This window comes from Suillus fuscotomentosus (assembly GCF_016647785.1).
Source record: "Suillus fuscotomentosus strain FC203 chromosome Unknown F5891scaffold_15, whole genome shotgun sequence".
NCBI lineage: Eukaryota > Fungi > Basidiomycota > Agaricomycetes > Boletales > Suillaceae > Suillus > Suillus fuscotomentosus.
The window spans coordinates 744,628-762,560 of NW_024539527.1; the positions used below are offsets into that span (position 1 = coordinate 744,628).

The 17,933-nt window shown below is 48.6% G+C and overlaps 1 protein-coding gene across 1 annotated transcript; it reads right to left on the minus strand.

Annotated features, from left to right (window-relative positions):
• Positions 1-10,255: 10,255 nt before the first annotated feature.
• Positions 10,256-11,026, minus strand: F5891DRAFT_1214280 (uncharacterized protein; the record flags this gene model as incomplete). The annotated part of the gene is made up of 1 exon (XM_041369276.1): positions 10,256-11,026. The coding sequence occupies one exon, from the start codon at positions 11,024-11,026 to the stop codon at positions 10,256-10,258; it is 771 nt and encodes a 256-aa protein (XP_041228533.1).
• Positions 11,027-17,933: the final 6,907 nt, after the last annotated feature.

The following is a 17,933-nucleotide window of genomic DNA, read 5'->3' on the forward strand; positions in this document are numbered from 1 at the left end:
GTTTTTCAATTGCCTAATACAAAAAATGCCTAGGTCTTTCTAACCCTAAGTTCATTCTCCATGAATAAATTCCACATTCCGATGGTTCAACCACTGTGGCTGACGATGTTTACAAATGTTATCTTCCAGCCGCTGCTGAGAGTGTGAGGGGAATAAGGTTGTGCTGGGTTTTAATTATTCACGTGATTTCGGACAGTTCCGCACGCCTAGCCGCCCTCCATACTCGAAGCAGTAGCTGGGAAGGAGCCTGGCTTAAACCTGGTTTTATGTTCTCTCTCATAGCAATTTCTTCCAATTTAATAGAAGATCATTGGCATCTTTCCAGACTTATTGCGTATGATGCACTCCCAAATTTTCAGGATGGCTTTGACTCAACAATATCTTATGCAATGTTCACCGCTGAGACTAGAACTGATTCAGCTTTCTACGATCATGACAGTCTGACAAGTCGCAGTTATACTCTTACTGGAGTAGTCTCTATGGGTATAATCTGCTGCTGCTGCATCACTATAGACACTGTCATGTAGCCGCTCATGGAGTTTCTGCAGTAGCTGTCGTCAATACACAACCCTCGGCATGGCGTGCTCACCTAGCATCCGGAAAGTCATATGTTCCCTTTCGGGGGTCATCGTAGTATATCTGGATCAGCTGCGCTGGCCATGTACATCTGAATAAACTCTACAACCTCGACCCATCCCTGCTCACTGTACTGGTGTGGACGTTCATGTCCAATTTCATATGGTATACCGTTCTGGGTGTCAGTGAAGATTGTGGACCAAATCGGGGCCTCAATGTGCAGAGGTGGATTCTGGCCTTTGTCAACATGGCGATTGTCCGGGATCGTCGACACTCGCACTGCATTATTTAGAGCTTGTCATGAATGTCGTTCAAGATGAAAGACAATGGAGAAACGCAGCCAGGAGGGGGGGACTTCAAATGATGACAACCAGCTGGAGTAGGTTTTTCTGGATCACGCTGTCTTGTAGTTTTCTTCGTGAAGTCTCTACTATGTGAGTCATTCTTGTCTAGTTCATACCATTCATGTTACTAAATGAGATTATTAATGATCTAGACTGGATACTCAGGCTTTCATTCTTTTGAGATGACGTGGCCAACGATGAATCAACTGGAGATATATGCATCCAAGGCAGGTTCTGATTCTGGGATTCCAATGAATTCATCCTAAACTATCCGTTGTGGAGTCCTGCCATCCAGGTGCGTTGAATCAATATTCCAAAGCGGTAGAACCTCTTGGAAGTTCTTCCCAAAATGAAATTTCCTGTGTATCAAAGCAAGCTTCGTCTGCCTCAGTAGCCCAGAGTCTCTTTTACAAAGCTTGTATCACTTCGCATAAATCATGCATTTCTCCTTCCTCGTAGTTGTTACTCCTTAGCAGCATGTATGTCTGTCGCTGCACAGTGCAAGCCCACTTTGAAGACCTGCTGCATCAACAATGATTGCTGCAGTCATAACTATGCTCTGGTGGTGGTGAGTACGAGTAGTTTGTTTTGCAGCCAGGATTCAACTCCGTTGCTCACCACCCCTTGCTGTCAATAGTGTGGCGGTCAAAAGATCTGCAACTAAGACTGCTTACTGATGGCTGGCAACCTGTCTATGAGCACATCTAGGGAATGACGTGGGTATACCCATGGGTATCTGTGGTGATACCCCCACCCACACCCACCAAAAACCCACACCCACACTGGTGGGTGTGAGTTTATTCGTGGGTACCAGGGATGGCTACCCATACCCACACCCATAGAGGGTATACCCATGGGTATCACATGAACGATTGGTACTACACACTTAGATATCTTAATGAATGTTGTAGTAATACTGGAGACAAATATATTGCTAGTCTCACCTTGTTAATTGGCAGTCATTTGAGAGAGATAAAGCTAAATAAAAACCCAACACCAGTAAGTCTCTGAAAAATGCAAAAATAAAAGTTGACATTATCCTTGTAATACTAGTTGAGACAAGTCTGTTGTGAGTCTTATTTTGTTAATCAGTAGTAATTTGAGCAAAATAAAAATACATATTGATGAGTTTAGTCAAACACAGGTTGTTATTATCATTATGTATCTTGATGAAAATTGTAGTGCTATTTAAGGTGAGTCTATGGCTAGTTTATCTTATCAATTAGTTGACATATCAGTAACATATAGATTGAACACTACTGAGCCAAAGTTCAAAGTTGTGTTTCTATAGTCTACATGTAACATGATAAATGGAATCAACATAGATGACAAAGATAGTATTATTGAAAATGAAGTTGTTGGCTATTCAACCTAGGCATACCATTCACTGAGACCACTACTAGCATATTTGACAAAGTTGAATCACATATCACAGTGCAAAGATAATTTTTTTGCCTACATACCCACCATGTGGGTGTGGGTAGGGGTGTGGGTATCCTAAGTGCCTACCCTCACCCATACCCCTGGGTACCCACACCCACGACCCACAGTGGGTGCCAGATACCCATGACATTGCTTAAGCACATCTGGATGGTGAATCGTACTTCTGCTTTCGCATTAATGCTGTACTGATGACACAATATATAGTCCGTTGCTGACTTGGTCAATGTAGTTGTTCCTGGAGTGTAGACAATTTCCCCTGCTTCATAGGCAATGGAAGTGCCTTTGAATTCGTGACTTGAATATGTGATATTGACTAACTTGAAGAGACATGAGGAGCGATTTCAATACCATCATTCGTGCCACACCATTCATCTGAGCTTGAGTATTCATTAATATTCATTGCCAAAGGCCGCATTATGTGCATAGCAGCTGCAGTGTAGCAGTTGAGGCAGGAATTTTAATTAATGTGCGCATCAATCGACATTTTCAATGGACATCTAACATCGTCTCTCAGACTCACCACTACCAACATTATCATTGACGTAGTTGATCTTTGTCATTCATCACTTGATACTAGTACATGCGTAAGTTCCTTGATGCACGTACTATCACTGGTGGGGTTTTTCAAAGGTTTTCAATGTTTGAAGCGTAGCACACTCGTCAAGAAGTTTTTTTTTTCCGCTTCTTGACAGACCTGTGGGAAAAATCATGCTCTATCACACCCAGGTGAAATTTGATTTTTTTGCGATGATGTTCAAGCAGCAGAAGGAATCCGGTTGTGCGATGTCAGTTTGGCAGGGACTGGATATGCTGTTTCAAAATTTGTCACAGCAATATCACACTGGAGTTTTATAGCTCCACAACGGTACACTCGGCAGAATTTTGAATCTCAATATCTGAACGAGTGTTTGAAGGAAATCAAAGATTCTATGGATTCGTGCATGTACATTATATAGACCAGCTATCCACAGTAAGTAAATCGAAATGTATGTATGTGCATTAAGTGGAAAGGATATGATAGTAATAGATTGAGAGTGAGTATGTTCACAAAAGTGTATAATCAAAGACTGGATGTAGGATATATACCAACGAGGATTAAACTCACAGTCCAGGTCATTGCGCTGGTGAGTAATGACCTGGCCCATCTGGAGGCAGCCTGCTATAAGATACACCTCCCCTATCGACGGGTCTTACTTGATGTACAGTTTTTGAGCGGAGATTATAATTGATGCTGCACTATAGTCACGGTGCAGCATCCACTCTTTCAACAACTTCACTGATAACATGGTTCTGCCCTCACTCAATCATGATATAGAAATCGCAGTGGTAAGCATCATTTGTATAAGGACAGAGATTGTTTTCACATAGTTTTTGTCCTGTTTGACAAAGTATATAGATTGTAGCATTACAATCATTAACATTCAGTGGTGTGACATATTTCAATGGATGATTTATTGTGAACACAACTGCTCGATGTTTTCTATAGGATCTTCACAGCTGTATTCTATAGACACTAGAGAACACTGGCTAAAATCGCAGAATATTTTTGTGCAGTGCGTAGCTTGCGATATGATGATCAGCGAATTTTGAAACCCAATACCCATTTTGAAAAACCCCGTCAGTGATAGTACTTGGTGCCTTGAGATCTGCTGGAGTACTAGTGTAAAGCTCTCCGGATCCTGGGAAAATATGATCCGTAATTCGCCTTTGGTATGGCACCTGAGCGACGTTTCGTAGTGATCATAGACTGCTGAAGTCCAGTGTGCCTTTGATGCCTCTAAAATGACAATGAGCTACATTTAACATTAAGATTATGCAAGGAAATACCAATGATGTCATTGTCGTTCTCGTCCCAAATGTCAAGGTCAGATTTTTCTGCTTTGGCTCGTCGCTTCTTTTTGGGAGATTGCAGAACAGGAATCGATGTCGGAGATGCTGGTTGTTTATGATGAGGTGGACCTATAGCTGGTGACCTGGGTGCCGAGGATGTAGTACCTGCTGGTGAAATACAACGCCTCCTCGCCATTGAGACAAATCTGATTGAGGACGAAGAGTGGAATTGGACTGGTCATTTTGCACATCGAGTTTTGAACATTGAAAACTTAGAAGTAATATCACATTTTGATAGCTCTGATAACAACAAATCTGATTTTGACATTGGGTGGGAGTTCGGTAACAAGTTCTGAGTTTGACTCGGCCGAAAGATATTGAGTACTGACTACCCGCGGATACCTGCGGATACACCTGTTTAGCACGTCCTCTGACCCGTACCCGTGCGGATGGAACCATCCACGCTACCCACCATCTGTACCATCTGTCCCACCATCAGAGAACCTGTGAGAAGAAGATATCGTCATATATCGTTATATATCGTAATATATAGGAAAGGTTTTCGTCACATTGTAATATAAAGTGATATAAAGCAATATATGACCATGTAAAAGCACCATAATCAGCATAATCCCCAGCAAGAACTCACCGGTTTACTGATGACATTCCGTCCGCGGGTGGTACCCGGGTGGGTATCCGGGTAACGTCCACCCATGTCACACTGTGATGTCTAGAAAGACGTTCACACGAGAAGTTGACTTATAAAGCAACTTAGAGTCCAGCAGAGAGAACTGTTAGAACTAAGCTTGTTGCTTCGGGGAAAGGATCAACCACCCTAACAGTAGTTCTACGCGAGTTTAAGTACTGTAGGGTATAGAAAACTATGGAACTGGATAGAAGGAAAATAAAGATGAGTAAGGAGAAAATGTGACGACGAGAATATTAGAGGTAGCAACCAATATTCGATGTCGACTTGTTTACGAGTGTAACATACGCCCTCCAGGTCAACTCGGCGAGGGGACCTTTACTTTTGGAGTCGCCAATCTACGCGGGGCTAGCACCTTCGGAGATGGACGCGAAGGCCGCTAATAGGACGAGGAGGATCAGCGTGTTGACGACCAGCAGGCTAAGGGAGATGTATCTACCAAAGACGTCATCAGGCGTGATATCCTGGAGATTACTAGATTGCTCTAGGTCGAGTTGCTCGGCAGCGGCAATAATCTCTTCGACGTCCGGACCTGTGTCTGGGGTGGTGACGATGGTGGCGGGAGGAGGCACCAGGATTGCAGCAGCGTTGGTCTTGACTTCTGCAATGACCTGGGCAGCTGTGGTGGGACCTCTGCGAGGTGAGTGCCTGGGTGCATGACATGGAGCACGTCGTGACTGTCCGTTCTCGGATGGGAGATCACGGAGCGGGGGACGATTGTCCAGCTTGATGTTGCGCCCTCCAGGACGGTAGGGAGAGTACTCACGGGGCCGAGCAGATCGCTTGGCCCTAAGCAACTGATCAAAGGCATGAGCCTCCTTCCTGATCGCTAACTCCTCTAATGGGGTGCGACGGGTAAAGTAAGTACCGGCAGGGAGACGATATCCGCTGGGGTACTTACTGGCTTGAGCTTCAGCTCGAAAGAATCGAGTGAACGCGCTCATGGCATCGGAGTTGGACTCACGAGCCCGGGGCGGAAGGTCATGCCCTTGACGCCCGCCACGGTGACGATAACCTCGTCCACGGTGGGAAGATCTTTCTCGACGAGGACCAGAGGTCTGCTCGGAGGTGCGAAGGGGTACCGGGTCATCAACGACCATGTCATTGGAATGGGGTCCGCGACCGATTAGGGGCATCGAAAGCAGAGAGATGGGAGAGGTATTGGTGGTGAGTGTAGCGGTACTGGGTGACCCGGCACGAGGTTTTATACTCTGCGGGTCGGACGTTTGGCTGGCCTCGGCTAAGTCGTTGAGTGGTAGATCAGATACACCATATACTAAGTTTTTCGCTTCGGCGAATGTACCAACGGTTGCGAGCTGTATATTGCTTTGATCGGGATGCAATTTCTTAGTAAGGTGCTTGATACCTGGAACTCCCAGAGCCTCTAAGTACTGAACGAGGGCCTCGAGTCGTGAAACAACGTGGTAAGGTAGCCAGACATGGTCACCGGTCGTATAAACGACCTTGAATATGGCATCAGTACCTGCACCATGATGATCAGAGATGCGGGAGACTGACCATTCCTCGGGGGTACCAATATCCGAAATCTGTTGAAGCTGCCGACCCGGAAACCTTCGGTCGTCGTTCGGGACATGGAGGTGCAGTAGATGAGCGTGGAATGCAGGGTGGATGCCACGTTGTTTTAGTTCGCTTGGGAGATCTAATAAGAAAGTGTTATTCTTATAGTCTCGGGCGATTCGAAAAGGACCAATGTACTTGGGCGAGAGCTTTCGAGCGCGACCTTTGGGCAGGGATAAGTTTTCAGTGGAGAGGTAGACTAAATCTCCTTCGACGAAGGGGCTCTCTCTCCGTTTTGAGTTAGCATTGGCAGTACTTTTGACGCAGGCGGCTATTATAGCGTCATGAGCGTTCATGACGGCGTCTTTCATTCTTTGCAGGAACACGCGGACACCGGGGTACTCGGTCTTGGTATTCCAAACGAGAGGAGGTGGTAGCATGCCGTAGTTCAGTAAGAATGGGGGGTACCCGGTCGAGCTAGAGCAGGCCAAGTTCATGGCGAATTCAACGGCGGGTAGCTTGATAGCCCAGTCCCGCTGGTGAGGAGACACCAGGGTCCGTAACATCTGAGTCATCGTATGGTTAGCACGCTCGGTAGCACCATCAGACTGAGGGTGGAATGAAGAAGACATGCGAAGCTCTACACCAGTGAGTTGGTGGAGCCTCTGCCAAAAGGTGCTGGTGAACAGGGTGTCGCGGTCACTAACAATGTTAGTAGGCATTCCATGTAATTTGTATACTGAGTGGAACATGACCTCCGCGATATCTTTCGCTCGGTACGTTTGTTTCGTAGGGGCGAGGTGGACCATTGAGGTTAGGTGGTCGATGGCTACTAGAATCATGTCAAAGACGCCACTTAGCGTCTTGGATTCAGGGAGTGGACCTACGAAGTCAATGCCTATCGTTTCCCATGGACGAGTTGGGACGTCGAGTGTTTCCAGTAGTCCGTACGGTTGGTGGTTCGACGGCTTTGAGACTTGGCAGGTGGAGCACGAGTTGCAGTAAGACTGGACGTCTGCAGCAATAGACTTCCACCAGACGTTTTCTCTGAGGTACGAAAGGGTTTTGGATGGCCCTAGGTGTGCGAGTATGGAGTGGGCGTGGGATATCACAAGTTCTCTTATGCGTCTGGCGCCAATGGAGATGTCTGGGATGCATAGGATCCGCTTGTCTGAGTCCTTAAGGAATATGCGCCCATTACTCACTTCAAAGTTCTTATATGCTCCAGGGTTACTTAGGATTTTCTCAAAGAACTGGTCTTCAGAGTACCGGTTTACTATACTGGCATGTACATCAGTGGATGGATCACCTAACATTATCGTTTCGGTGAGGATTGGTGGCGACTCTAGTAGGTTTGAGACGGAGTCTGATTGTACATTGATGTCGGCGCTGTTCACATGGCCGGGAGTTTCCGCACTTGCGTCATGGGTGACGTCACTTGATTCCGTGCAGTTCTGGCCCAGGTCTTGCTCTATGACGTCATTGTTTGGTACCGGGACGCTTATGTGATCACTGGTCACGTTACTCTGTAGGTCCTTGTTTGTTCCTACTGGTGCGTCCTTCTCATTGTGCGATTCGCTAAGATGCTTGGGGTGTGTTGCAGGTAAGTGTCTTTGTTCTGTACTAGTGTGTACTGACCCGCCCTCCAGTGATGCTGGGGGTTTACCCAGTTTCAGTATCACTCATCGTTGTGGCAGTTTCGCTGGTCCACCTCCAGTTGCTGTGTCCGCCGCAGGACGTGTTCCGTTCAGTGGGGCTTCTTGGTTCGTAGGGCTTTCGCCTTCCAGAGGTTCAGTGCCCGGCTGAGCAGAGGCGGAGCTGCCAGGGGGGTAATATGTGTACGGGTACGCTGGTGAGTCCTTCACTCCCCTCTTTGTCGCGGGTGGCACTGACTCTGGTCCGTTCCGGTTTGCAGGTCGTGACCGGTGGTTCCTGTTGGTGGGGGATTCCGTACCACCTATCACTCTCTGGGTCGCGATACGAGCTGAATGTCGCGCTTCGGTCGCGCTGAGGAACAATGGGGATCCAGTGTAGACGGGTGCAGTCACAAAATTAAGTAACAGGCCTCGAGGTATGTCTTCTTCCTCAACACTTACGTATTCGCTGGCTGACCTTACTGTACCCTTAGGTTCATTGCTGTAGATACGCGACAGTGCGTCCGCCAGCTCATTGTCTGCGCCAGGTACGTATATAATCTCAAAGTCGAATTCGCTGAGCGCCTCTAACCAGCGAGCTTGTCTAGGCGATAGCTTGGTCTGGGTGGATATCCACTCCAGACCCTTGTGATCTGTGTAAATGCGAAACCGGAACCCAATCAGAAGGTGCCGGAACCGTTTAAGTGATTTGACTATGGCTAACAATTCTTGCTCGTGCACAGGGTAATTCTGCTGCGCAGAATTGAATTTACCTGACCAGAAGGCTATAACAGCGGCGGACCGCCTGTCCGGGCCTTGGGATATCACACCACTGGCTCCCATCAGAGACGCATCTGTGGTGAGGTTGACTGGTTGCGATCCGTTTATGGCTGAAGGTAGGTCTATCGCCTTTCTGCTAACGTTACGATGGGTTTCAACGCATGCCTTGACTAGGTCAAAGGCTCGTTGGTCAGTCGGTGTCCACATCCATCGCGTCGTTTGGGCGGCTACCTTGGAGAGATGTTGCATGTCAACACGCACTCCAGCACATCCTGATGCCAGGTACCCTACCGAGCCAATGAACTGCATCAGGAGTTCTTTGGACGTAGGTGTCTTCCAGTTGACGACCTTGTCTACTTTGTGCAGGTCGAGTCGGATGCCTGCATCGTCGATAACGTGCCCTAGTATGTGCAGCTCGTCTTTGAAGAACTGGAGCTTGTGTTCCCCCAGGTAAAAGTTATTCTCTCTCAACGTATTAATGACAATCTTAACGTGCTTGACATGTTCCTCAGGGCTATCGGAGTATATCACTATATCGTCGAGGTAGACGTCCATGAAGGCACCAATATAGGCGCCAAAAATATGGTTCATAAGAGACTGGTACGTGGCTCCAGCGTTGCAGTCTCCAATCTGCATAACGTGGCTGATCATGGTGCCGTCAGGAGTGGCGAAGAGACTCTTAGGTACGTCTTCTGGGACAATCCTAATTTGTTCATAGGTGTTACGACGTGTGTCGCGTGCGGACTGGGATGATCTAACAGCGACGATCACAACAGTGATATCTCGTGCTGAGAGTCCGAGGTCGGCTCCTACAGAAGAGCAGGAGTTGCGTACGTTCACGGAGGTGAACGATGATAGCGAGTTACAGGCAGAAGGGGTCTCAAGTCCTTCTGAAGGTACGGATCTGATGTCGAGCAGGTAGCTTTAGCAGGACAAAGGTTTCAATGGTAAACCCAGTAGGATTAAAGTAAGGAACATCTACTTTAATCCGTCGACCTTATATAAGGCTACTCTATCGTATCTAAGCTCAGCCTGAAGCTGGGTTCTAAGTGCTTATCTATCGAGTCAGAGATACCATGCATGAGGCAGGCTTCTATCTATGATAAGGACCGCGAGGCGTCCTTCTATCAGTACATGAGGCAACACGAGGCTTGCCTTCTATCTTGATAACATATATAGGTCTTCTAGACCTATGTCGTCATATCATGTAAGCGATCCAGATCGCTTACCTAATCCGGCATCTTCCGGACTTCTCTTCTATTCGTCATCTGTTCATTATCTATCATCAAGGCCCAAGGGCCCGGGTATCGTATCGTGTCGTTGCCGTGCGAGGTGGCAGAGGGCAGGTCGTGTAGCTGGGGGCTCACGTAGTCACTGTAACATTACCCCATTACTACGCACAAAGTCACCGGCTTTGTGTATCATCAAACGTCTTCTTCCATCGTAGCGGCGGGTAGTGCAGGAATTGCTATCGTGGATGTAGAAGGTGCGGAGGGAGGTTCGGAGGCAGGGGAAAGTTCGGTGGGATGCCGAAGTTCTAGATCCATGAGCGCCTTGCGATTATTCTCCCAATCTAAGAGAGCTTCAAAGAACTTCTCTTCGTCACTAAACTCTTGGAGCACAATGCGTCCTTCGAGTCGTGGGCAGTGGACCGACAGATGGTCAGGTCCCAGTTCATCGCAGATGCAACAAACATAATCTGGACATTTTCTGAATTTATGTCCGTATCCTCCGCAGCGTCTGCAGAGCGTGGTGCGGGTTCGGTCTATGGTAGCCGCCTTTCTTCTCAGCGGGCGTACCGGGCGGGGTTCTTCTATAACGGGCTTCACTTCAACTTTCTTTATCGCTAGGTCGGTGATATCGGAGAAGTCGAGGGGGAGTAAGTGAAGTGCGAAGTTTCTGATCCGCCGTTGCAGATGAAGTATAGCAAGTTTCCGAGTTGCTTCATCCAGGTCAACACGATTGGCTACATCTTCCAGCAGCTTCGTGGTTCGTATAATGCAGACGGTGAGGGAGGTACACGCTGCAGTTCTGGCGTCTTGTTCACCAAGGATTTCGTCGATCGCTTGGGAGTACGCGGGGGTCAGGATAGCAGCTTCATTGAACGCGCTGTTTTCCGTCATTCTGAGGACTACTCCATAGTCGGAGTCCTTCAGTGCAATCTTGATAGAGTCGTTATCGATGGAGTTCGTCATGATGATGATGGAGGTTTGTTGGGAGAGATGTTCGAGGATCGAGAGGGTTATAACCTTCTTCCAGATCAATCCAAGCTCCGATTCATTCTAAACTTATCTTTATCGTTATCTCTTATCGTCTTTATCTAGCCATGAGGCTAACTCGTGTTCGAGATTCTTCTTCGCTATCAGAGGGAAAGTGCCGTGATAGGTACTATCATCCTTTATCTTTGTTTGAAAGATCAGGTCGTCATCAGAGGGTGGTCGTCATTGCCATGATGGGTTCTAGAGGGTTCCAAGGGCTTGCAGGAGTTTCCGTGGAGTTCGTCTCGTGATAGTTTAGCCTCGTTCCGGAGGTCTGGTCTTCTTATCTTCTATAGATCCATTTCTGGGTTCTTTTATCAGATGTCGAAGGTACGGGTCCGAGCGTGGGTGCCAAGGCTTGCAGGAGTTTCTTGGGGTCGTCCAGCGGGGAGGTCGTCTTCTATTACCCTTTGTTTACATACGTGGTCAACTCGGGTGGTCGAAGTGCAGTGATGTGAGGGGTCCCGAAGCTTGCAGGAGTTTTCCGGGGTTCGTCCTTTTCATCGTCTAGTTTCAAGTCATTACGGACAATCGTAGTTTAGGGTCATTCCGGACCTATCTAGTTTAGGGTCGTTTCGGACCAGCGATAGAAGTTGGTCGAGTTCAGGATTCGGTGATCAGTGTTCAGGGTGGAGTAGGCGTGGAGTAGGCGTGGATAAGTAAAATGGAGGGTTTCACCCCCTTACTAAGCCATTAGTCACCGACTAATCAAATCCAATCAGAAGTCTAGGCCAGGGAGCGGGCCGTCGTCTTCGAAATCGTTTCCTTCCATATCTACCATTCGCAGATCATGCGAAGAGGGTACGTTGTCGTCTTCATCCTCGTCATCCTCGGAGTTGTCCATGTCTATAAATCTGACAAAACTCGGCCCGGTGTCTTCTTCTTCCTGTTTTATTTCCTTCTGGCGATATGCTTCGTGGACTGAAGCGATTCGTTCGATGAAAATATCTTGGGCTTCTTGTAACACAGGAGGGAGTTCAGTGTCAGAAGATAGCGTCATTGCTTCTTCGGAATTATGCGCGGGTGTCATGGAGAGGTTGAGGGAATTCGGCGGTTCATCGGCAGTTAAATATGCCGGTTCGGGGTCTTCCTCCATTGCGGACTCAGGACTTTCATAGAATCTGAGTTTCTTGGCGATGGGAGGGTCTTCGATTCGGACTGCTCGTCCTTTTCCGAGAACGGATATCGGTTCTCCAGAAAATTCGAATCTCTGAGTTTTTTCTGGTTCAGGGGCCAGTCTGGGCGCCTTGGATACAGGCGGTTCTTCGTTCATCATTGCACGTCCCTTCCCAAGGACTTGTGCAGGCTCTGCCGAGAATTCATATCGGGCAGGTGCGGGATCTTCATCAATCTTCATCGGCTGAACAGCCGGTACAATCTTCTTCGTTCGTGGCGGTTCGGGATAAATGTGGTCAGATATCAGCGCCGGTCTGGAAGTCTTCTTCTGAGTTGTCTCCGGATCAGTGGCCGGTCTCTTCTGTTCATATCTTCTTGCTGCAAGGTCGATTCTTGGCAGCGAATCTTTCTTCGTCACAGTTTTCGTGGGCTGTGGTACGGGTTCTGAAGTTTCGACGGGGTTTCCGTCCTGCGGCTCTTCGTGGACCGGTGCAATTCGTGTCGTTCGGGCTAGTGGTACTGTGCCCGAAGAGAAGGTACGGGGAGTTGTCGGGGATACCGATCTTTTTCTCTTCTGTGTCACCTTCTTTTCTTCTTTCAGGAAGAGGGGCGCCTTGCCGTTCTTCTTCCGATCAGAATCTATCTCATTCTGCTTCTTTCGGGATTCTGCGGTACTTTTGAGGGTTACCGCGCCGGTTTTCCAGTTGATAGCGGGGTTCTGGCTTGTGAGCCAAGGTCGTCCCAGCAGGAACTTGTCTTTCGGACCAAGTTCGGCTAGGTAAAACCTTTCGGAAATTACCCTTTCATCTATCTGGAATGTGAGGTTGCAAAACCTCTCTATCGGCTTCGTTCCGAAGCAGGATCCGTCAGCGTTCGAGAATCTCAAAGGGTTCTCTAGCTGGTGCGTCGAGATGCGGTGCTGCGTGATTACGTCCTGATTGACAAAGGACTCACACGCCCCAGAATCTATGATCATAGATGTCGTGATGGGGTTGCTTCTCGTTCTGGAGATCAGGGTGGCATTCACCCGTATGTCCTCCTTAGCCCCGGCTTTCTTGATAGCGCGCAGGGGTTCTTCTTCGATCATCTTTCTCCGTGAGGTTCGGGTCCATTGCGGACAGCTCGCGGCTTTGTGTCCGATGACGTGGCACACAAAACATTTCTTCTCTCGCAAACAAAGGCGAGTCTCCTTCCCGGTCAGATGCGAGGCGGCGAAGGTGTTTCTGGTAGTTGCCATATTGGAGATGGGTTCTACAATTCTTCGTGGTATCCTTTTCTTGGAGCTTTCCACAGTGACGGCGGTTCTTATATTCTTGCGACTGGTCAGGCCGGTACGATCAGGGTTCTAAATCAGGGATATGAAAATCCTTTCGGGATCTAGGTTCGGGGTTCTACGAGTGTCGGTAACGTTGACAGCAAGTGCGATCAGTTATCTTGTAGCCTGTGATGGAGGCGTACAGTAAAGGGACTTTAATCCTTTGTTACGACGTGTGTCGCGTGCGGACTGGGATGATCTAACAGCGACGATCACAACAGTGATATCTCGTGCTGAGAGTCCGAGGTCGGCTCCTACAGAAGAGCAGGAGTTGCGTACGTTCACGGAGGTGAACGATGATAGCGAGTTACAGGCAGAAGGGGTCTCAAGTCCTTCTGAAGGTACGGATCTGATGTCGAGCAGGTAGCTTTAGCAGGACAAAGGTTTCAATGGTAAACCCAGTAGGATTAAAGTAAGGAACATCTACTTTAATCCGTCGACCTTATATAAGGCTACTCTATCGTATCTAAGCTCAGCCTGAAGCTGGGTTCTAAGTGCTTATCTATCGAGTCAGAGATACCATGCATGAGGCAGGCTTCTATCTATGATAAGGACCGCGAGGCGTCCTTCTATCAGTACATGAGGCAACACGAGGCTTGCCTTCTATCTTGATAACATATATAGGTCTTCTAGACCTATGTCGTCATATCATGTAAGCGATCCAGATCGCTTACCTAATCCGGCATCTTCCGGACTTCTCTTCTATTCGTCATCTGTTCATTATCTATCATCAAGGCCCAAGGGCCCGGGTATCGTATCGTGTCGTTGCCGTGCGAGGTGGCAGAGGGCAGGTCGTGTAGCTGGGGGCTCACGTAGTCACTGTAACAATAGGCATCTTTGCCATCCAGTAGTGAGCGATAGGGGTGCGACGACACGTTGCGAAGGATAGTGTCAATATCGGGTAACGGGGACGCTAGCTTCCGAGTATTCTTGTTTCGCTGACGCGTGTCTAGGACAGTGCACAGCTTCAAAGACCCGTCTTTCATGGTCTTTTTCATCATGATCATGGGGACAGCGTTCGTCCCACTGAAGAACTCCCACCTGCCCGTTCGTACATAGTCATCTCGCTTCGCCCTCCATATTGGACGCAGGGCCTCAGGGCATCTGGACTGTCGCCAAGCGTACACCTGGTCATCGTGAATCAGCGGGATGACATGGTTGATTGCACGCAGGGGAGGCAAAGGTGTGTCGATAGCGTCCTTACAAATGTCCTTCGCATACTCAAAGAGCTCCTTACGGTACGATTCAATTAGGTCCATATCTGGGCTGGAACCTTTGAGTTCGAGGACTTGTGTCTGTGCACCGCGGATAGGTAAGGGGTCTAAACTCCTTATCTTGATTTCCGGCGGGTTGAATCCCAGCAGTACTTGATGCTGGAACAGGAAGGGCATCCCTAGGATAACGTCATATGCCTCAAGATTGGCAATATCAAAGGTGCGGGGTCCAGCGACGTCTTGGTATATGAGGTTCACTGTAGTGTTAGCTTTGACTACACTTCGAGAGCCGGACACAGCCAACTGAAGGGGTATGGGCTTCTCCAGTAAGTCATATTTCAGTTTTAGTTGGTCTACTAACGTACTTGACACGAAGTCCGTTAGTGATCCGGAGTCCAGCAGTGCCCTGCATGGACGACCCTCAATCTGGACCATCACCACGAGCGCTCTCGGCAATATCCTAGAAGAACCTTTCGGCCTTGCAGATTGCCGTTGTAGGGATCTGATATCAGGTAGGTTCGTTGATGTACCACCGCAGAATAGCTTATCCGTGGTGTCACAGGGATTCTCGGATGTGATATCCTCGATCTCCTCTTCGGGACTAGTGAGTCTGTCATACTCTTCATCAGAGGATTCACAACTTATAAGCCCCGGAGGTTCGTCCGTTTCATATCCGTGCTGGGGTGTTCCACTAGCGGTACCTCCCCAGGTTGGCTGAAAGCTGGACTTGGTGCGTATTAAGTCGGAGTAATTGTGAATCTTCAGACTAACTAACCATGCTACTATATCAAAGGAGGGATCGCGCAACTGATCATAGTAGACGATGTAATCGTCGTAGTTGTGTTTGTCGCTGAGGAGGTAGGTGTCCGCACCACCATGAATGGATAGACTGAACCGGTCTTTTCCATAGGTGTCATAGATCGCGTCATGGAGTTCGTCGGTTGGTAGGGGCACGGCTGACCTTAGTGTAGCTAGCACATTTGCGATTACGGCGAGGCGTTCAGCACCGGTAGGACCAAAGTCTTCTCCTACGCCAACGGCCATACCATATAGGCCTTGGGCCACGCCCTCCTCTATCGCAACGGCTCTGATATCGGCATCAGAGATTCCAACAGCATTGGCTCGCAGGCTTGTTGTTCTGGGTCCCGGCCTATATGGAAGCTTGTGTCTCTTTGGGCAATCCTTAGCAAGGTGGCCCTTCTGCTCGCACTCAAAGCACTGATCATTGTCACGTAAGCGTTTAATAGCATCTGAGCTCTTTTTTGGCTGACTACGGTTATCCCTAGGCCTTTGACCTCTTGGGTGCTCGTTCTTACTCCTGGGTGGCCTATCACCAGCGGCCTGGACAGCATTGGCTGAGAGTGAGTGGGTTCTGTCATGTCAGTTAGGACATTTGTGCTCACGCCGGTCGTGGTTATCAGTCCGTTGGTTCCGACTGACAATGCTAGCTACTGCTGTTGGGTTCAGGGCCAGAAGAGCATTAGGATTGTGCGAGTTGGCCAGGAAGGCTCGTTCCGTCCGTATCGCTCTCTCCTCCAGTGTTTCAAGGTCTATCGAATTAGGTTCATATCCCTTGTCTACCAAGGCTGCTCTGAGATATGGCTTACAATGTACCCAGAATTGGAGTACGATGTCACGCTCGCGAATGTCACCAGCAGTGTCCGCGAGGTCTCGGAGTCGTCTAAGATAGTCCTTCACGGTATGCTTAACGTCCTGCTTACATTCGAAAAATCTCTGACGTTGTTGCATCCTGAAGTCAGACGGAAATACGTAGTCGAATAATTCTTCGAAGAATTTGGTCAGTGAGTATTTCTTTTCGAGGTCCAGAACGTCGCGCTCATAGAAACGGTATGCTTGTCCTCCCAGGTACTTCCCAAGGAGATTGAGGGTTTGACCTGTAGTAAGTCTGGCACGCTTTTTCCAGTCTCTGGTTTCTCTGACCCACTTCTTGAACGTTATGATGTTAGCTTCCCCATTATAGGTGAACGGGGGTTCGTTTTTAATGAATCCTTGCTGGTACTTGAGCAAGGTAAGTTTTGACCGATACTTCCGTCGTGCTACACGTTTAAATTGCTTAGTATCAGGCGAATCGCTCTCATGGTCCGATTCTGGCTCTTGGGCCAGGAAGTCTGCCTCAAACTCGTTATCGGATGAGTCCTCTTTCAAGGTATGCCTTTTCTTCGTTGACGCTGTCTTAGATGGCTGATCAAGGTCACTCTCAGTTGACGATCGTTCGCCGTCGTCGTCCGATGAAGGAGGCTCGGGGTCACCAGGATCATGACCTTGTTTGGACGCCCCGGTCATAGCTCGTTTGACGGAGCTTTCAGTAGGTAAAAGCGACGATGCGCATTGGTAGCGGAGGTTGTTGGTCTGCTCACTCTTGATTTTGACGGTCTTTGGGGCTGACTTGGCCTCGGTTGCCTTTTGGGAATTGTCTTCACCCTGGATACTGACTTTTGGGGCGCGGTGAGCCTCTTTTACTTTCTGATTAGCTTTGTTTTCACGTAACTGACTTAGGCACACGAGCCTTTCGAGGTCACGGATATGCTCTTTGAGAGCGTCTATCTCATCTAGGTCATCAGTCGGTCCTCCCTCGTTGTCGTATAACGTGGAGGGCCTTACGGCTGATTTTCCTTTTAGTTGAGCAGGGATGCGCGGGCTTGGCGCGTCTGTCCCTATGGTCTTGTCCTGCCAGTTGTTCTTGAGGTCAGGAACATCTCCAAGATCATCATTGATGGGGAGATCAGCCCACGAGGGCATTTCATTCAATCTGTCACTATCTAGCTCGTCGTGACGTCTGTACTGGTACCTAAGGCTATCTAGTAGTCCTATCTGAGGGTACCTGCGCTCCTGCTCACTGTGTTGAGCCAAGGGCAGGCTGATGCTCATCGCGACTGAGCCTAGTCCATCACCATCTTCTGGTGAGTCTTTTAGTTCGTTCCCGCCGTTATCCAATAATGGGGTACTTAGGGCAGTGGGGACACTAGGTGTCCTGCCATCAATGACAGCGCCAGCAAGGTCAGACCCAGTCTGACTTGTTGGTTCGCCGGAGGGAGGCTCAGCGCGAACGCTGTCACTCCTCTCTAACCCGGAGACAGATACATCGTCCAGGTTCCAGGCGCTCTCGACACCCAGTTCGAGAGCGCCGGCATCCACACTCTCTTCACTCGTTGGAAGCGAGGTCAGAGGGGATAAGTTG